We start from the raw sequence: 20,785 nt of genomic DNA on the forward strand, positions 1-20,785 counted from the left end.
GAAAGGAAAATAGAGATAAGACACAATGAGCTATTGCTGTGCTTTGCAAAACTAAAGGGAAGCGATTTCCTGCTCTCTAGTTTCAGTGTGCAGACTTCACACTTGTATTATGACACCTAAGGCTTGCCATACTTGGATTATAAGCACAGATATAAAGTAGAAGTTAAATTTAAAGTATTGTATGAAAGAAAAGCAGGATGGTCCGGTACACCAACTGCTGTGACTACTTTTCCATCCAAGTAAGGGGCATGCAGGAAAAAAAGTCAGATGTATATATTCAAGCAGACTTGTGGTGGTTTAAGTGCTACATTCACAGTTTATATTTGAGCAATTGTGCAAGAAGTATCATGACAACCAACTCTAGATTTCACTGATATCTACTGACCTTAATTACAGATAAGGTCAAGGTAGCAGGCGTTTATTGATGTACTGTCAATTTGTAAATGGGAGATTTCAGTATTTTTAATGTGAATGCTTTGCTTTAAAATGACAGAAGGAAGAAAGAACTTTGGTACTTATAATATGATCAACACTTCTTGTCTCTGATATACATGATATACACAGAACATTAGATGAATATGATTCAGATTAACCTACACAACATACCTGTGGCTTTGCTGTCATGAGAAGTTTTCTCATTGTATATGCCAGACAATATTTTATTAAAATGCTTGTGATCATTTGGTTTATAAAATCTGTGCATCTGATTTTGCACATCACATAGTTGACAGGGGATGAGTGTACCCAAGTACAACAAATAATTACAGAACAAGTTCTAACAGCAAAATCCAATTCTCATATCTACTGCATAGAGGTTAGATAGCTACTGGAATCCCTGGGTATGATTGTGGCCAGGAACTTTGTTGATTGAGGTCATTGATCCAGGCAACATTCATTTTAGCTGTGCCAAATTTTCCCTTGCTGTTTGCACTCCCCTGCTTACCTACTGCTTTCCAAACCTTATCTCCCATTCAAACAAATCTACCTCAAGGTCCTCCTCCAGCTGCTTCCTTGTCCAGATGCCTTGCACTCTTTGTGCCGCCAAATGCCCTTGCCTTGTCAGTCTGCCTTTACTTCATGGTACTGTTCTTCAAACCAAGTTTTTGCAATGTTGTCTGTTTGCTATTGTTTGGAGTCTTTCCTAACAATTCTGCCACATACTTTGATGTTAAGCATGGATGTCTTTCATTGCCTCAAAAAGTGGGTCTCCTTTTTCTAACTGTCTGAAATTTGGCAATGTGAGTGTCTGTGGGGAATACCCCCCCCCCAGTTTTGTCCAATTTGGTTGAAAACCCTGAAGGTACAGATCCAAGAAATGTGAGCGGAAGTTTCTTCCATTTAAATCAATGGGAAATAGAACCAGAATACAGTTACAAAGTTGACACAAAAATTACAAAAGAAATAATGATGAAACAAAGCCATACAAAAGCCATACAATCCCTTTTGGAATTAATAACAGAAAGAAAAAGAAACAAAAGACATGAAAGATGCACAAGTTCATTTTACCCAAAAAAAGTTGGATAAGTTGAAACATTCTCTCTAAGCCATGTGATAAATGAGTTTATTTCAGTCTGCTAATCATTAAATAGGAAGCCCTGTTTACTTTATTACTAATAGTGTCAGTTTGTACACTGTAAATGTCAGAATTCTCTCAGTGAAACTTTTATCTTCGTGATTATCTGATGAAATGTCCCTGGAAAGCTCATTTAGCATCTTGTTCACCATTTCAAACCTTTCAAGCAAACTGCGCATTAAATTGACAAATGTCTGGTGTCGATTTTTTAATGTCCCATTTTAAAATATCTAGCTTTACCTCTGGCTTGAAATGAGGTTTCATTTGGCCTAGAGCATGAATAAAAGTGTTCTTTTCTAATTATATTGTTATAGTAGTTGGCATTTAGTAACATACTGTAATCATGAGCAAATATGAGCCAGTATTTTTTTTATATTTATGCCTGGAGTGGTGACCATAGCTATATAGATGACTATTGGTGTAGTGGTTAAGTGCATGTACTCTAATTTGGGAGAACTGGGTTTGATTCCCCACTTCTCCACTTGCACCTGCTGGATGACCTTGGGCAAACCATAGTTCTGTCAGAGCTCTCTCAGCCCCACCTACCTCACAGGGTGTCTGTTGTGGGGAGGGGAAGGGAAAGAAGTTTATAAGCCACTCTGAGATGCCTTTGGGTAGTGGAGGGTGGGGTATATGTCCAATCTCCTCCTCCTCCTCCTCTTCTTTTTATGCCTGTCACCAGCCTGTTGGGAGCATGGTCAGCATACTGCCCCCCCCAGGTGGCCACCTTGCCCATGAGTCACTTAAGGGGTCATGCAGGGTGACCACCCCTGCATAACCCTGCACTATGTTCCCCAGCCCAGTGCCTAAATGCCATCTGGTCAATTGTGATGACAAAAGCATATTTAACAATAGTTATGAAACTAGGGCTGCGGTCACACGTAACAGAAGCCACACAAGTGAGACGGAAAACAGCCGGAGTTTCCGGGCGCGATCTCACCAGCACATCTGGGAAGCGTAGCACTCCCGTGGCTCAACCGAGGCTTCCAGCCGAAACTGCGTGGCAAAAAACTAGTACCTTGGAGGTACTAGTTCCCGGAAACTGCGGGGCAAGGGCGGGCGTCTGATCGCGTTTCCGGTGGCATCCGGCACCCGCCCATGTCCCCTTGCAAATAAGGTGTTGTTTTTTTTGTCCAAGTCTCTGTGGATGCGCATGCGCACCCAACGGAGCATGCGCATTTGTCATGTACACAAAAATAAAAAACAGTTTGCCGTGGCGTGCGCTTCTTCATTGTGCGCCGGCTTGTCCTGTGATCGGCACCTCTCCCTTGCCATGGAACCTCCACGGTACCTCCACAGGACCTCCACAGGAGGTCTGATCACGTAACTGCGCAGTAGTTTGCCCCAGGGCAAACAGCCACGCTTCTCCTCTGCAGTTTCCTGCCCGTGTGACCGGGGCCTAGGTAAGGTTTCCTCTGCTGTGAAAAAGGCAAAATCCCCAGAGTCCTTGGCCAATTGCAACCCTTGGGGAAACATAGTTCCGTAGTATTCATTATGTTTCCTTTAGCCTAAATGAAGGAAATTAACAGTTTAGAATTGGAAGACTGAATTTTAAAATCAGATTTGCTTCTTACACAGTTAGTGGTGAATATGGGTTTCAAGGTGTAGTATGGCCCCTGTCACACGGGCAGGAAACTGCAGAGGAGAAGTGTGGCTGTTTGCCCCGGGGCAAACTAACATGCAGTAAAGCGATCAGACCTACTGTGGAGGTTCTGTGGAGGTACTGTGGAGGTTCCATGGCAAGGGAGAGGTGCCGATCACAACACACGCCTGCGCGCAATGAAGAAGCGCGCGGCGCGGCAAACTGGTTTTCTTTTTTCGTGTACACTACGAATGCGCATGCTCCGTTGGGTGCGTGTGCGCATCCACGGAGACGTGGGGGGAAAAAACCCTTTTCCGCAAGGGGATATGGGCGGGCGCCGGATACCACCGGAAACGCAATCAGACGCCCGCCCTTGCCCCGCAGTTTCTGGAAACTAGTACCTCCAAGGTACTAGTTTTTTGCTGCGCTTTTTCGGCAGGAAGCCTCAGTTGTGCCACGGAAGCGCTACGCTTCCCAGATGTGCTGGTGAGATCGCGACCGGAAACTCCGCTTGTCTTCCGTATCTCTTGCGTGGCTAATGTTGCGTGTGACCGCAGCCTATCTTTCCCAAAGTATTATGAGGAGAATGTGAGTGGCATTTTACATACAGAATAGAGCTTTCCTTCTGCTCTTTCCACTCCCCTAAAATGCAACTCTTCAATGAATGGCTTGAGATGCAGACCAAAGGACTGAAAATGGATGGTAAAGTCAGTGACACGTTTTGCACCAGTTGTCTTTCTGGTTGTGCTAGGTGTTTCAGTGTTTTTGATGCATGCCCTCCCCATAGCTTGAACCCTCTATATTTTCTAAAAGTGTTCCATTGTTGAACTGGTACCTAGAGGGTTGCAGATAATATCCAGGATGCATTTTATATGGGTACACTACCATCATCTCTAAAACACAAGTCTGCTCTGTGATTTGGTATAAAGTTCTTTAAGCAAGTTCAGTGTGAGAAATACAATTTCCTGAATCAGATTATATTGATGATGAGGCTTTATAATCTGATGTGGTAAAATGGTGTAGCAACATTGCAAGATGGGTTCAGTTAGCAGTTTTGTACTAAAGTTTTGTACTATAGACTGGAGAAGACCTTGATGCTGGGAAAGATTGAAGGTCAAAGAAGACGGGGACGGCAAAGGATGAGATGGTTAGACCAGTGTCATAGATGCAACGAACATGAAATTGAGCAAACTTCAGAGGATGGCAGAAGACAGGAGGACCTGGCGGGATCTGGTCCATGGGGTCGCGAAGAGTCGGACTCGGCTGTGCGACTGAACAACAACTATAGACCATTGATTGGCATAGTGACATTAACATAACTTCACTTATAGTATGTCAGATATTTCTCTGATTACTGATGTTGCTATAACTGTTTCACAGGTGTCATGTACAGTGATAACATTTTATTATTTAAATATATATCTTATTTTGAGGCCGATTTCCTTCTTGGAAAATAAAACAAGAATTCAGTGCCACCTTAAATTCTAACATTTATTTCAGTATGAACTCTTGTGAGTCACAGCTCACTTCTTCAGACATATGAAGGAAAATCATACAGGGAATTCTTTTTTATGGGGAAAATTATAGGGAGAGGAGCTGAGGCAGAGAGGCTTGGTATGAATTCTGCAACGAATATTTCAAGGGCAGATCTTCAATGTAAGGAGAAAAAGGAGTAGTAGTAGAAAGATTGTGCATGAATCTCATCAGAAATCAACAGAATTAGCAGTTACACATAATGGATGATGAGAGAGGTCAGAGATTCAAATATTTAAGCAAAAAGATAAAGAATGATAAATAGTATAAGTGAAAAATAACTAATTTCTACAAGGATATAGTCCGATAAAACATGTTGAGAACAGCCAATGAACATGTCTGAAAGGTGGGTCCTATAGAGCTATTAGAGATCACAGTAAGAAAATCCGAGTCTCTGTTAAAGCCAGGATGACAAAAAGTCTTTAATTATTTGATGAATTCTGATTCAGCGCTTTCATACTGCCTATTCTCTTGAGGGAGGGGTAAAACAGTGGATTTCAAGTTTGTAATAGTATGCTAAGAGAGAATAAAAGAGTCTCCCACTGGTTTCTGGATGTTGTGATTTCTTATGTCCCATTTTTTATTATTATTTTATTATTTATAATGTCTCTGTCCTGTTTTTCCACCTAATACTGGTCCCCAAGGCAGTGAACATTAGAATTTGTGTCCATTGGTTTTCCCATGTAGACAGTAGAAGGGCATTGTTGATACATGAGGGCATATATTAAATTGGATGATGTTCAGTAAATGAGCTCAAGATGGTGCAGTTTATATTAATAATTCTGACCTAACTTTATATTGACAATTTACACTTGAAAGATTCATGATATCATCCACAAAAAGCCACCACCACCCTGTGTTCAAGTGTTGAAATATGTGCAGTAGTTCCATGGAAAACTGTTTTAAGTTTCCTTTTTTGCTTTGTATTTGTCATCAGACCCATCAGCTCCACCTGCCCCATCCAATCTCCGGATTGCCAACTCAACTGCAAACAATGATGGAAGTGTTAGTGCAAGGATTGTCTGGGATCTCCCTGAAGAACCTGATATCCCCGTCCATCACTACAAAGTGTTCTGGAGCTGGACAGTTAACAGCAAGTCTCTTGTTCCTGCTAAAAAGAAGAGAAGGAAGACAACAGATGGGGTAATAAATGTACACACGTGTAGGGTTTTTTTAAATTGCCACAGATTTCTTGTTGGCATTCCCCTGATTTGTATGAATCTAATCATTAGCCTGGTCCTTAAAAGTAAATGTTAGAGAAGATAGATATATTGTAAGTCAGACAATTCTAGGGAACGAATGAGATGTATTGAACACAAAGTCTATTAACGGGTTCTGTTAAGTGATAAATATTAATATGTAATTTGATTTCATATTATTTGTCTTATAGAGATAACAGCTACTTCAAGTCCTTTGCTGAGCTAGGTGAATTCAGAATTCCTTTAGACATGGGCCCCTTTCAAGCAGCCTTTATAATCTGTTTTAGCAGCCAGTTGCTAACAAATTTTTTGTGTCATTTCAGACAGAACTGCTTTAGCATGTGGCCGCTAACGGATTTTATTTACCTTTTTCATACAAAGCCACTTGTGTCCAGTTGGCAATGTGGGGGCTGAGCTTTTCTTTAAAAAACTGCTTCTGTTTTCACCTCTTGTTTGCATTTCTGAGTCGCTGTAGTGTGCTGTCTGCAACGCTTCCAAAAGTGCCACTCCCCCCTTTCCCACGATGCAGTCTTTCTCACATTTTTTTTAACATTCTAAGTTGTGTGCTATAGCGCTAGACCAAAACAGAGCTTCAGTGCTGTAATGGAACCAGTGAGATGCCTATTCTGTTCCAAAAAAGTGAGAAAGAACATGACCCGAAAAAGGGTGGGGGGAAAGTGACACTGTTTAAAACGGCCAGAGTGCTTTAGAGATGGTTCACAAATGGATTGAAATATGCTGTATGAAACCCGCACCCCTATATCACTTTACTCGGAATCAGATCAACAATGAATAGCATCTAGTTTAAAATGGTAATGTGAAAGGGGCCTGGGTATGTTGAGCTGCCACTGTAGTTATGAGGTTGGATGGATATCTATGTTAGTCTGTAGCACCAAAATAATAAAACAAGCAGTTCAAGCACCTTACAGGCTAACAAAATGTATATAAAGTGAACCTGCTCTTCAGTCTGCATAGCTGCAAGGCAGAATAGACAACATATGCAAGTATTATTCATATTAGGCAAACTATTTCCAGCACTGTTTTTGACCCAAGTGCAGTAAATTCAAGTACACTACAGTATGCTGTAGACAAATTTGCTATGGCATGTTGTAGTATGCGCATGTGTAGAATTAATACCTTACATATTTACCACCTACACAAATGATGTTCACTCACTTGTAACTTAAAATGGACTGTGGATGCTCTAGATATTATTCAGATGCTTCTTCTATCTTTTGTGCATACAAAAGCTTTACATTCAGTAAAATGTATCATTTTATTCATTCTCATATCTGTTCAATTGTAGTCCCAGAATTATGTAGTCCTGGAAGGACTCCAACCCAACTGTAACTACATGGTTGAACTTCAGGCAGTTACATATTGGGGTCAAGTTCGCCTGAAAAGTGCCAAGGTCTCTCTGTACTTCAGTTCTACCCAGACAGCTGTTAACAGCAGTAAGTTATATGTTCAGAAATGCTGATTTTTTGACCTGTATTTAACAAGAAATATTCAGATAGGAATGCCATAAATGACAAAGTTTGCTACATGCCTGAATGGTATTTATATTGCTTGCTCACTTTTACATATGTCAAAGTATTTCCTTTTCAAAAACAAGAGTTTGATTAGTACAGATTCACTATGGCCTTGGTTTCCTTAAGAGTATGTGTGGATGTGTGTTGTATGATTTACCATTATCCTTAGAAATTCAGAAGAAGAAGAAAAGTTGGGGCTGTGTATACAAGCTGAAATTTTTAGCACTTGAAAGATCTTTACGAACAGATACTCAGGTGCTGCTGATTAAAGTTTCCTTTAAGGATTTTTCCAGCCATGTTTCCAGTTCATAAGATGCCTTAGTCTGAAACATAGCTTTTGTTTATCTTGCCTAATATTGTGACAGAAAGTGTCAGGATCTCACAGGCAGAGATCTTTTCCTTAAATCTGTTACCCAAGTTCCTGTAGCAGGAGAGCTGGGGTCGAATTTGGAATCTTCGGCAAGCTAAGCCTATGATTACAGCCGAGCAATCACTCCTTTGCTCATCTATCAGCAGTTCCCCTGTAAGAATATTCAAATTATATGGTGCTGTTTCTGTAAGAAAGATAACACAGTTGGGCCCTGCATATGTTCTTTACTTGTTCTCCCATATTCTCAGGGCTATAATGAGAGTTCATGGAGAGAGCAAATGTATTACATTGTTTTGTACATTGTTTGCTGTTATTTTAATAGAAGAATCAAGGGCTACTTCACACAAATTTGCATACGTTTCCTGTAATTTGAGCAATTTATGGTAATCTTTACAAAGAGCATATCCTGGGGATCCACTATTGAACTTCAGTGCACAGACTGTGTGTACTGCCTAGTATTTGAATGAATACATATGCATCAAAATATGAGCATGGTTCTCGTTGTGGGGACATCCTGTACACATGAAGCTGCATGAGACCACTGGTCCACCTAGTTTCATATTGTCTACTCTGACTGGCAGTAGGTCTCAAGGTCTTTCCTTAAATTATCTGTCAAGGACTAAACCTGGGATCCTCTGCATGCAAAGCATGTGCTAAGGCCCCTCAAAGAGTTTGTTTGATTCTTTAGTTACTCCATGTTTAGTCTGCCTTCCACATTGTCAGTCAAAGTGATTTACAACTGAAAACAATGTTGTAAGACTGTAGTAATTCAGGCAGAGTGACCCATGGGGAGCCAGAGTGGTATATTTGTTAGGGGCTGAGTAGAAACTGGGAGACCAAGGTTCAACTCTCCAGTGGGCCATGAAAGCTTTCTGGGAGTCCTTGCCTTGTGAAGGCAAAGTGGAGGAGAGGAGAATGATATAACCCTCCAGGTCCCAATGCGGAGAAAGACAGGGTATAATAAAGTAAATAAATAAACACTTTTATAGTGTATAATTTCTTTTCTTTCTAAGGAATTGCTATGTTTTTTAAATGTTTACTAGGTTTAAAAGAAATAGGGAGATGTTTTGAACACTTAGTTTTTATACTAAGGTTCATAACTTCACAATTTTCCCTTTATTCTGTAGAACACAGGGAAAAAAGAAAATAATTGTAGAAATTCTCTTTTTATATACTTAGGAGTTTCCAGTCTCAGCTGCTAGCAATATTACATTTAGAGTTTACAAAAACTTTGCAAGTCTAGATTTGTTTTCATTAATCTCACATGAGGTTTGTGTTTTCATCAGCTATGTTCATTTCAAGGGCATCTTTTCTTTCTATTACCATAAAAGCTAAATTGGGGCATAGTCTAATCTTTTTCTTGACTCTTATCCTCTTATCATTTCCCCCTGTCAGAAAACAGTCTGAATTCTGTTTCAGTGAAATATGCTATCTGCTTCATCTTGATTGCCTTTTCCTTACTGTTAGTTGATTTTTATGTTTTATTTAGATTGGTAGTTGAGAAGCAAAAGACAGGGTCACTGAAAACCTGGCCTATTGATAACCATGTATAGTTTTGTAATCTAGTTTTTGCAGTCCTAGCCCAAATATGTGATTACGTCAACATCTTGATGATACTAGCGGGTACAAAGGGTGAGTCTCTACCCCAGAATAGTAGGGCTACAGGAACAAGGGTGTTTAAAATGAAATTTCTAATAAAACCTGCAATGCAGATTAGTTTGGATTAGGTGATTTAGCTGTTGTGTCTTCCTGTATGGAAATTTAGTTTAAATTTAAGGATGCAGAAAAACAGAGCTGCTTGGCGCCCTTCCAGCCTATGGCCCATCCCAATGGTGGCCGGCAGTGGGGCCAGGATGGAGAACCCCCTCTGTCACTGGTGCTGTGCAACGCCAGGCCCATTAACAACAAAACTACAATCCTTCGGGATTTTGTACAGGAACAACGAGCTGACCTGGCATGCATGACCGAGACCTGGGTGCGGGAGGGTGAAACGGTAGCTCTCACTCAGCTTGCCCCGCCCGGGTTCTCGGTCCTCCACCAGTCACGGACTAGGGGGCGGGGGGGAGTGGCTATCTTCATTCTGGAGGCTTACTCCTTCAGAGCACTTCCGTCAGTGAAGATTGCGGGCGTTGAGTGTATCGGTCTGATGCTGGAGGCTGTTGAGAGTTTGGCAATTTGGTTGGTGTACCAACCACCTAACGCACCAGCCAGTAGCCTGTCGTCCCTGCTGGAGGCCGTATCAGCCTAGGCGTTGGAGCACCCTAGGCTGATTGTCTTGGGTGATTTCAACGTCCAAGCCAAGGACGCGACCTCCAGCCGGGCTACGGACCTGGTGTTGTCCATAGCAGCACTGGGACTCTCTCAATTCATCTCAGCTCCCATACATCGGGCCGGTCACATGCTCGATTTGATCTTCGCGGCGGGGGTGATGGTGGACTGGATCACTGCAGAGGCAGTGCCATGGTCGGACCACCTGGCCCTGAAGGCCCGTCTGAATGTTCCACCCCAACCTTGTTTAGGCAGCGAGTGGATTTTTGCTCGCTTGTGGTGCCAAATGGATTCAATGCGATTCCAGATGGCCCTGCAGTATCCGAGGCCCCCCTGGCGGCTCGTTGGATGAGCTGGTGGAGGACTGGCATGTCTGGCTCTCCTCAGCCATTGAGAAGATCGCTCCCAGGTGCCCTCGCCACACTCGTGTCAGGCGAGCGCCTTGGTATACCCAGGAGCTACAAGAGCTGAAGCGAGAACTGAGACGGCTAGAGAGACGGTGGCGTTGAGCTCGCAATGAGGCGTCAAGACCATCCTATAGGACGCTTATGAAAGCCTATGAGATGGTAGTCAAAGCAGCAAAGAGAGACTTCTATGCCACCTCGATTGCATCCGCTAGCTCATGTCCAGCTGAATTATTTAGTATAATTCGGTCTTTGACAGCTCTGCCACAGGGCAGGCAAAATGTTAGGGAATTGGATATTGGCTGTGAGGCATTTGTGAGCTATTTTGCAGACAAAGTCTTGGCGCTCTGTCGTGACCCCCCCGCCACAATTGAAACAGTGAGTGAACTTGAGGCCCCTTGCATGCCTTTGGCGCCGGGTTTAGAGTGTTTTGACCTGCTCAGCCTGGAGGAAGTTGACAGATTGCTTGTATCTGTACGTCCATCCACATTCGACCTTGATCCGTGCCCCTCCTGGCTCATAAAAGCGTGCCATGAGGGATTTCGAGGTGTCCTGCGGGAGATTATCAACACGTTCCTTTTGGAGGGACGGTTCACTGAGGCACTCAAGGAAGCGATGGTTCGCCCTCTCTTGAAAAAGCCATCTTTGGACCCAGCCGAATTGCCCAACTATCAGCCAGTGTCCAATTTGCCCTATTTGGGCAAACTTATTGAGAGAGTGGTGGCGTTACAGCTACAGGGCTTTCTGGATGATACTTCTGTCCTCGATCCCTTCCAGTCCGGCTTCCGCCCGGGTCATTGGACAGAGACGGTGCTGGTCACCCTGACTGACGACCTCCGTAGGCATTTGGATCGGGGTGGTGTGGCAGCACTGCTGTTGTTAGATCTGTCGGCTGCGTTTGACATGGTCGACCACCAGTAGCTGACCCACCGTCTCGCCGACATGGGGATTCAGGGGCTTGCCCTTCAATGGTTTGACTCTTTTCTCCAAGGTCGGGTACAGAGGGTGGCGATAGGGGACCAGTGGTCCCGGAGACATCCCCTTGAATGTGGGGTGCCACAGGGGGCTGTGCTGTCCCCGATGTTGTTTAACATCAACATGCGCCCCCTTGCCCAGATTGCCCGGAGTTGTGGGCTTGGGTGTCATCAATATGCAGATGACACCCAGCTTTATCTGATGTTAGGCGGCCAGTCAAGCTCTCCCCCGGATGACCTTCATTGGGCGTTACAGGCTGTGGCTGGGTGGCTTAGACTGAGCCGGTTGAAACTAAACCCAGCAAAGACGGAGGTCCTGGACCTGAGTCGGACCGGTTTAGGGCTGGGGCTCCCACGTCCGACCTTCGATGGGGTGCCTTTAGTGCCAGTGTCGGAGGTTAGGAGTTTGGGTGTGCTCCTGGACTCCTCTCTAACGATGGAAGCCCAGGTGGCAGCCACTGCCAAGTTGGCCTTTTATCATCTTCGGATGGCTCGGCAGCCGGTCCCCTTCCTTGACCGTGATGACCTGGCCACAGTGATCCATGCGACAGTCACTTCGAGGTTAGACTACTGTAATGCTCTCTACTTGGGGCTGCCTTTGTTGCAGATCCGGAAGCTGCAGCTAGTGCAGAATGCTGCAGCCAGGCTGTTGATGGGTCTTTGTAGGAGGGATCACATACGGCCTGTGCTGAAAGTGCTGCACTGGCTACCAATAACGTACCGGATCTGCTTCAAAGTGCTGGTTCTTACCATCAAAGCCCTGTATGGCCAGGGTCCGGCTTACCTAAGGGACTGCCTTTCTCCATATGTTCCCCCAAGGGCACTACGGTTGGGGAGTCAACATCTCCTGGAAATTCCAGGCCCCAGGGATATTAAATTTGCTGTTACTAGAGCCAGGGCATTTTCGGTGGCGGCTCCTACCTAGTGGAAGGAGCTCCCGGAGGAGATCCGGGCCCTACGGGAGCTTTCTCAGTTCCGCAGGGCCTGTAAGACTGAGCTCTTCTGCCAGGCTTTCGAGTAGGAGCCGCCGCCACTACAATTCCACCACCGATATGTATGCAGCATCGCACCACTACCACTAATATGTGGTTTTATCTGGGTGCGAGGTGACCCTGGAAGGAGAGGGGATGACAGGTTGCGGGACCAATTGCCATTGGATTAAGATCTACCCCATCTTGTGATAAATGGAACACTGACACTTTGTTGTTGTATTATATTGTTTTACTGTTTTAGGTGGTTTTATCTGTTTTAACTCTGGCACTTGTGCCTCGTTAGCTGCCCTGAGCCTTTGGGGAGGGCAGGATATAAATAAATAAATAAATAAAATTATTAACTATTGTGACAAATATATACATCACTGTGACATGTGAAAGAAATAATTCATTCTTTTTTTCGCCACGACCTCTGGCTTTAAAAACAGTAATTTACAATTACCTATTTCCTCTGTTCCTTTGAAAATAGTAAAGTTTACTGTCTGCTTTATCTTTTTAATATGTTCTCACGTATTTCACACATTCTGCTCCATTTAGTTGATTCTTATTTTACTAATTACTGCTTTGGTTAGCTCTAAATGCACTTGCCTGTACCAGACAGCTAAACACTGCAAATTGTGTTTCTTGGAGTTTTCAGTTATCTGAAGCCTATGAATTCATTATTACTGCAGTTCACTTTAGCTGCAGATATATCATGATTTATGATGTGGAATGGTATATTATAGCCTGATCTCATCAGATCTCAGAAGCTAAGCATGGCGAGTACTTGAATGGAAGACTACCAAGGAAGCCTTGGCAAAGGAAGGCAATGGCAAACTACCTCTGCGTAATCACTTGCCTTGCAAATTCTAAGGGGTAGCCATAAATTGGCTTTGACTTGACAGCACTTTACACCCACATATCATGATCTTCTATTAGCATTTTTGGATGACTTGTGTGTATGTTTGAAAAAGAAAATAAATATCCTAAAATATTTAAATATTTGGTTTATTCATTCCAATTCATTATTTCTGTGGAACTCTGTAAAGTCTAGGTGTAGATTGTAGCAGTGCACTGATTTGATAGCTATAGCCTGAGGCTAGACTGCTTCTTGAAGTTTTTACATGAGGGTAATTTGGAGATTAATGCATTGTTCCCCACTGTGACTCGTCTCTAATCTTAACCCATTCACATAAAAGAAGTACTACTTTAACTGTCATTCAGTCTCTCCAGAGAGCTCTGGGAATTATAGTTATGTAAGAAATTTAGCATATAAGTACATTTCTGGAGAGCCTACACTCTCATTTGCTGGTTCGAGTCCCCATTGAGGAGAACGTTGGGGCATAAATGAATTAACTAAATAAATACATTTTATTGAAAGAATTTGCAGACTGTTTAATGAATTGCACAATTACTATTTATTTATTTAATTTATACCCCACCCTATCCCACAAGCAGGCTCAGGATGGCTTACAACACAATGTTACAAGAGTAGCCTTAAATCTGTGTGAGTAGAGAACTTCCTGGCTATGTTTTGTCTTGCAGAAGAACATGTATCTATAGTTATGAAAAAAAATGGATTAACTGATGCTCTTCCATCCTTCAAAGGAAGAAGACCCACTCGTATTCTTGAAGTTGGAGTACCTTTCTATCAAGATGAGCAGCTTCAGGTGAAAGTTTATTGGAAGAAGACCGAAGGTTTGTAAAAATTCTCTCCAGACTAGCACAAATATACCTTGTTGGGATGACAAACCTCTGAGTACCTTGCTAGTTTCAGTGGGGACCAATCATAGAAGAATCTCTGTGAAGTTCCTAGGAGAATTTCAGAGCATTGACTTTCGTTGTGAGATTGTCATAAATACAGTTACAGAATACACTGTTTTTGGCAATGCAAGTTACAGAACCACATTTTAAGCATACTTTTGGGATAAGACACTACATTTCCACGGACTCCTTATGTGAATGTGTCTGACACCCAACTTGTCATGCTTCCTAAAAGTTTAATAGATACTTGATAATTGACAGTCATTCCAATTCTTCTGAAACCATTCCAATGCTATATGTATACAAGTATATGAACTTAAATAAACTAAAAACTTTAGGGGCACAGAATCACAGTGGAAGAAAAACCAGTTCCAAAAATGAGGTAGTTTTGGTAATGTTTTCCTGCTCACTAAAACTCTGAGGAAACTTTGACATGGGGGGAAGGTGGAATTAGCCAAAGATAATATGCTGTAATCATTTCTGACTGGGTAAGTGCATATTCAGGTCATGACAAAGACAAAATTTCTAGGTATGGTAAGTGATTGTGCTATAGAATAGCTGATCAGAAGGAACATAATCCTATATGAGGCCCAGGATCTGCTGAGAGATATAATCCTCCTTTGAAGTGGATCTTTTGAAGATCCTTCAAATAGTCCACCTTCAACAAGGCATAGGCAGACTTGTTGCTTCTCTGGATCTAGTTTTGAGATGTTACAGCAAAGGTAACAAGGTAAACATCCTCAGGAGCCTCTGTCCCATAACTCCTTTGCACATATAAGACACAGTCCTGAATGCTCCCTTGCAAAAGAATGAGAAATCCTGCAAGGTTTCAGTGTGAGAGTGCTACCTACACAAAAAGAATCAGTTCCCTTGTCAGCAGATTGCTTTCTGTGTGGGAGGGGAATTAAGCATAGTAAGTAGATTTCACCAATTTAGGAATGTTATCACTTCAGAAGCCAGCGTAACTGCTGTTGCAAATAAGACAGGCAAAATGGAGCTGTCTTGTCCAAGACTACCACTTTATCCAATATGTCATGTTGAACGAGTTTGGGAGATATAATGAATAATTTGTTAAAAATGTATTTTTTAAAGAAAAAAAGTTAGAATAAAATGCTGTTTCTGTGATAGTAAAACTATATTACAGTGAATATGCTTTAGGTAGTATAAAGTAGGTTGGAAATATTCAATTTTCTTAAGTGTAATTATTGTAGAACTTTATAGTGTTTAGGTGGAGACAATGACTTGTTTTGGAGATGAAAAATATGTCTCCTTTTGATCTGGGGCTGGGGTTAGAGAAAGTCTGTAGATCTTACAAGGAGCATGAATTCAGGCTTTGTCAATGAAAAGGGAAAAAAAGTTGTGTGTGGATTTTCTTGCGATTAGCTGTGTGAAATTTGAAATTATATGCTATTTATGCAGGTCAGTTTAACTTATTCAAACAAATCATTTTTAACTCCTTGGCACTGGTGATGGTATGCGTAAGAGTCTGCTGCCAAAAATGGATGCGTGCTCAGATTAACTGCATGTGACAATTGGGGTTATGTGCAGAACTAAAATTGATGAAATAAAGGCTTCTCACAGCACCTTCCCCTTCCAGCCATTTGATGAATGGAGAATTGAAGCTATTGCTCTTGGATGCAAAGTTTTATAGACTTTTCTGTGTTAATATCTCATGGTTTTAAAATGGAAAATTGCTTCCCTTGCTTTTTAAAGGTTTTTATCTGTGTCTAGTTAGCAATTGTGATAAATTTGCTAATTTAAAAGGTAGAGTAGGATTCTAGAACACTTGACCCCAAAGGAACAGAGGTGGCATGCAGGCTGCACAGTGTAGAGTGGGATGTCTCGTGGTCCCTAAAGTTATAAGGTATTGGAACAAGTCTATGGAAATGTGTAGCTTACTACTGCCAGCAACAAAGTTAGCTGAAAGTCTCCAGCTGTGTTGTGCTGGGCTGCTGTAATGAAAGTCCTCTTCAAAGAAAGGGCTTTTCTTCAGAGGAGTACATATGAAATTATTACCATGGAGTAATGTTTGTAGAAAATATTATTTTGGGAATGAAAGACTTCCCACACATTATTAATAGTGCCTTTCTGTAAAGCAGAGAAATCTCATTCAGCCCAGATTGGGGCCATTTCTGTTGCTGCTGCAAGACTTGGGAATAGTTTGCAGCAGTGAGTAAGTCGGGTTTCTAACTGAACAGCAGTCAATGAAATTATGCAAGCCAAACTATTTTAATGAGCCACTGACAGTGTTTAATTGTTGACATTTAATTGGTCTGGTAGTTTGTTGGACATTATGTTAGTTCTCAAGTGTAGCCTTCAGATAAAAGCTGGACATAGTTTTAAAAAAATCAGTAGTGAGGGTGGGGAAATCTGTTGTCCACAGATCTTTCCTAAGAAATCTATAGAGATTTTCAATTCTGATGTAAAATTCTTCCCTGTGCATTCCCGTGAAAAGCACTAAAGGCAAGAGTCCTGATAGATTCCTGGCTGTGTAAGCGGGTTCGGTAGTAGTCTTCCATCTCTGAAAACTGAGAAGTAAAATAAAATTGAGACTCATGTCCTAAACCGTTTTTTTTGTTGGAATGGCTTAAATATTTTAGGAATAATTCAAGACTCTTTGCATTCCATCTGAGCTAGGATTCTTTTTGAAAATTAATATTGGCTATTCTTGCTAAATATACTAACAAGAATCACTGCTTTGCCACTGGTAAAGAAAAATTATTAGTAAAACTTTGCATCCATTATTTGCATTAATATTTGTACAGATGATAAGGAAAACATTTATGCAATACAACAAGAAGAAATCTTAAATTGAAACCAAGGGGCTTAGACTGAAGGAATTATGCATAGGTATCCACTTTTGTTTTACTAGACAACCCCATCTGGCTTCTTTACACTGAGTTTGTACTGGAGTCATTCTCTAAAGGATCACACTCTGAAAGGGAACAGGGGGGGGAAAGAACAGATGAAAACAAAGCAAACAAATGTGCTAAAATAAACATTTTTGTGTCTGTAGGGTTATTAAAAGCATCTTTCCCTCTCCTCTCACTACCTGCCCAATACTTAGGTAACATTGTTGAATAAAGAGGGTTGGGTTCACATATTGGTTTTACTATAAATATTATCCTGGCTGTCCCTAGACAATAGCAGTGTGCAAAAAAAATTGTTTTCCTCAATTTGGGTGTATTGGAATAAAAAAATACCAATATTCCCGAATATCAGTATTGTATTGGTATTCAGGTATTGTATTGGCATTCCCCATAGGGTATAATGGAGAATTTTACTTGCTGAGTCATGTCGCCACAGTGGCACAACTTGGCAAGTGAACTGAAGGCATTTAAAGTTTAAATGCCTTCTAGCTGCACCCGAATAATATTGGCTTTTACTCAGGCTTTTATTTGGGTATGGCTATCTCGGTAGCAGAATCAGATTGTCTTATCTGTATTCAGATGAATAAATACCAAAAAAACCTGATAAGGTGTTTTTCGGGTATTTATTCGGCTCAGTATATACTGAGCGTGCACCCCTACTAGACAAGTAGAAAATAATGCATCACTGGCTGACAGCTTATCCTGTGATTGCAATGGCTGGAAAAATGTTCCTGTGATGTCACAAAGAACATGCAAATCAATAATGTTGTGATCTTTGTTCTTAGACAGATGTGTACTGGGAAAATCCAGGGTACTTTGTGTGAACGTTAATATATATAAAAAAAGCACTCTGTGGCTACATTTAACATTGGAGTATTGTGAGATACCTGAGATGGTCCTGGATTTGTTTTGATCTCAAGGGCTATTGGTCCTTCAGGACTTTAACATCCATATTGAGGCCAATTTCAAGGCGCTGTTGATGGTATTGAGGGACTGAGGAATCAATTGGTTGTATTCCCTTCTTCCTGAAGGAGCAAGTTTGTTGTTTGTGGTGCTAATATATCCATGCTTGTAGTTGGAGGTTCAGATGTCTCTTGTGGCACATCTGTATTTGGTTTGCATGGTAGTTGTGGCTTTGTTAAGCAGAAGTTAGCAATGGTTACTCTGACTACATCTAGAGTATATTACTGCAGTACTCTGCATGTGAGGCCGCTTTTTAAAATGTTCCAAAATTAGGACAGAAAGCAGCAATAATGCTTATGCTGACTACTAGAATTATGACTTGGCTGTTTGGGTTGCGTCTCTGTTTCTGGGCCCTTACTGCTTGGGGCAGGGTTACTTGAAGGATCTCCTGCTCCCATAAAAACCTGTCCAAGATTTCCATCAGAACAAGGCCCTATTCTGAGAACCCATGCTACCAGAAATTAAGTGGGTGGCTACCCAGCAAATTATAAAAGCAGCTTCATTGCAGCATTAACTATCCTGAGAATAAATATCTTAAGTCAGCTTCCTTTCCTTCTTAACCAGTATCATTGCTTATAAGAACAAAGTATTCTAACAACAGAGGAGGATATAGAATATAACTATAAAACACCAGAATATTTCTCAAAATCCAGTATTCTCTCTTCCCACAACTTCCAGCAGAGAATACACAAATCGCCAACAAGGTCCAGTACACTATTTAGTTCACTAAAAATTAGCAGACACCATATGAAAATTGTCCTCCCTGTCCTCTTTTGAAAAACTCCTTTGGCATCTGTTACAAAGTCATCTGGTATCTATTATATTGTGTAGTGGGTTGCTGCGTGGATGAACGACAAACAACGACGTAGTGCATAGCACGCTTTATTGGTACACAACAAGGACAGGGGACAAACGGCCGGCAGGCCAACTATATACACAACCAGGGGACACACCCCTGGGTCCCATTGGCGGGTTTGAATCTCCTGCCACGGTCCCATTGGTTCCCCCAGTGGAGGGACTAGGATCCTAGTCCCTACTGCCGGACTGAAGCGCAGGAGTGTGCGCTGGCCTCTGGTGGCAGTCAGCGGACACAACATACCCTGTTTCCCCGAAAATAAGACCTACCCCCAAAATAAGCCCTAGCAGGATTTCTATGCATTTGTGGTATAAGCCCTAGTGTGTCTTCTTGAGAAAAAATAAATATAAGACAGTGTCTTATTTTCGGGGAAACACGGTATTATAAAATCATAAATATTCAATATCCATTGCCTCCACTTTCCCCCTATCATTCACACCCTCTGTGGGATTTAGGAGTGCAAGTATTTGAGTGGCTGTGCAAGATATGGTCTTCTTTGAGGTGGCACCCTGTCATGGAATGCTCTCTCACTGCTCCATATCTGCTCTTTTTAGATTTAGGTACAGTCTTTCTGTTCACCCAAGCCTTTGATAATGTGTTTGTACTGATATTGTGGCATCACATTTTACCTTAAGGGGTAAGATTGTATTGTATTGTGATTTTATGTTTTTTTAAACAAAAGCAGCCTCAAAAGCCATATGACTGTGAGGCATCATAGAATTTTAAATAGATGAATAGACATAGTGTAGTCAATTCTAGACCCTGGATTTTTTTAATGAAAAAGATTTTTTTTTTTTTACTTATTTATGTTCAAATCAATAACCCTTACTCTGGTATGAGTTGCTGCCAGCAAGTGCCAAAACAAAACTTGTTCCAGCTCTGAACTTGATCAGCACTGCTGCTGGCTTCATACCTGCCCCTTAGTTAGGACCTTATAAGTCTACGCTGTCTGTTTAAATAAGTTTAAGCTCCCTGATACTGAAAGAAATGGAGAAAAAAAACACTCTTTCATGGCCAATTAGAGACAGACCCAAAAAAATTATGCTCACCTCTGAAGTGACCAGCAGATTCTACAGTGTATACAGCCTAATAAAGGTAAAGGTAAAGGTTCCCTTACTCGAAAGCCAGTCGAGTCCGACTCTAGGGTTGCAGTGCTCATCTCCGTTTCAAAGCCGAAGAGCCAGCGCTGTCCGAAGATGTTTCGTGGTCATGTGGCTGCCATGACTAAACACCGAGGCACACGGAACGCTGTTACCTTCCCACCGAAGTGGTACCTATTTATCTACCTGCAATTTCTTGCTTTCGAACTGCTAGGTTGGCAGGAGCTGGAACTAGAGACGGGAGCTCAGTCCGTCATGCGGCAACCCGGGTCTCAAACTGCTGAACTACTGACCTTCCACAGCCTGCAGTTCAGCGTCTTAATCACTTGAGCCACCGCAGCTCCCTATACAGCCTAATACGCACACGTTAATGTCCAAACAAGTCTACAAACTCAGGCCAAGAGTGATGATATTTCAAAAAAATTTCTTGTCTATGAAAGGCAATTTTTTTTTTGGCTGGAAGGTCTATCATTGCTTCAGTCGATATTTCAGTAAATGGCATAGCTATTGCTTTCCACTTTTGAATAATTACTAATTTAGCTATTACAGAGGCTCATAAGATCCAGAGCCCTTGGTTTTTCAACAATTTCCTAGAAGAAGAAATATTGCAGTAAGTGGATTAAGATCTAGAGAACATTTGAGTGTAAAATTACGGCCACATATTAAAAGAGTGGACAATGCTGATCATATATTGTACTTAAAGTGAAATATCTTAATTGACTTAGCACTGACAGTCACATGTAAATACATAATGAGGTTTAGGGCTAGCGCTTGGTTTCTTATTACATGCCTGATTTGCTTATCACTTTCATTAGTGCAGCTGACA

General features: G+C 41.7%; 1 protein-coding gene across 1 annotated transcript in view; it reads left to right on the forward strand.

Moving 5' to 3' along the window:
* ANOS1 (anosmin 1) overlaps nt 1-20,785 on the forward strand; it is a 152,380-nt gene that overhangs the window by 103,158 nt on the left and 28,437 nt on the right. The window contains exons 7-9 of the mRNA XM_015422969.1: nt 5,626-5,831; nt 7,194-7,341; nt 13,952-14,104. Of these exons, the coding sequence (XP_015278455.1) occupies nt 5,626-5,831; nt 7,194-7,341; nt 13,952-14,104 (507 nt within the window). The remainder of the gene's footprint in view (nt 1-5,625; nt 5,832-7,193; nt 7,342-13,951; nt 14,105-20,785) is intronic.

This window comes from Gekko japonicus, unplaced genomic scaffold (assembly GCF_001447785.1).
Source record: "Gekko japonicus isolate JY-2015 unplaced genomic scaffold, Gekko_japonicus_V1.1 scaffold132, whole genome shotgun sequence".
Lineage (NCBI taxonomy): Eukaryota > Metazoa > Chordata > Lepidosauria > Squamata > Gekkonidae > Gekko > Gekko japonicus.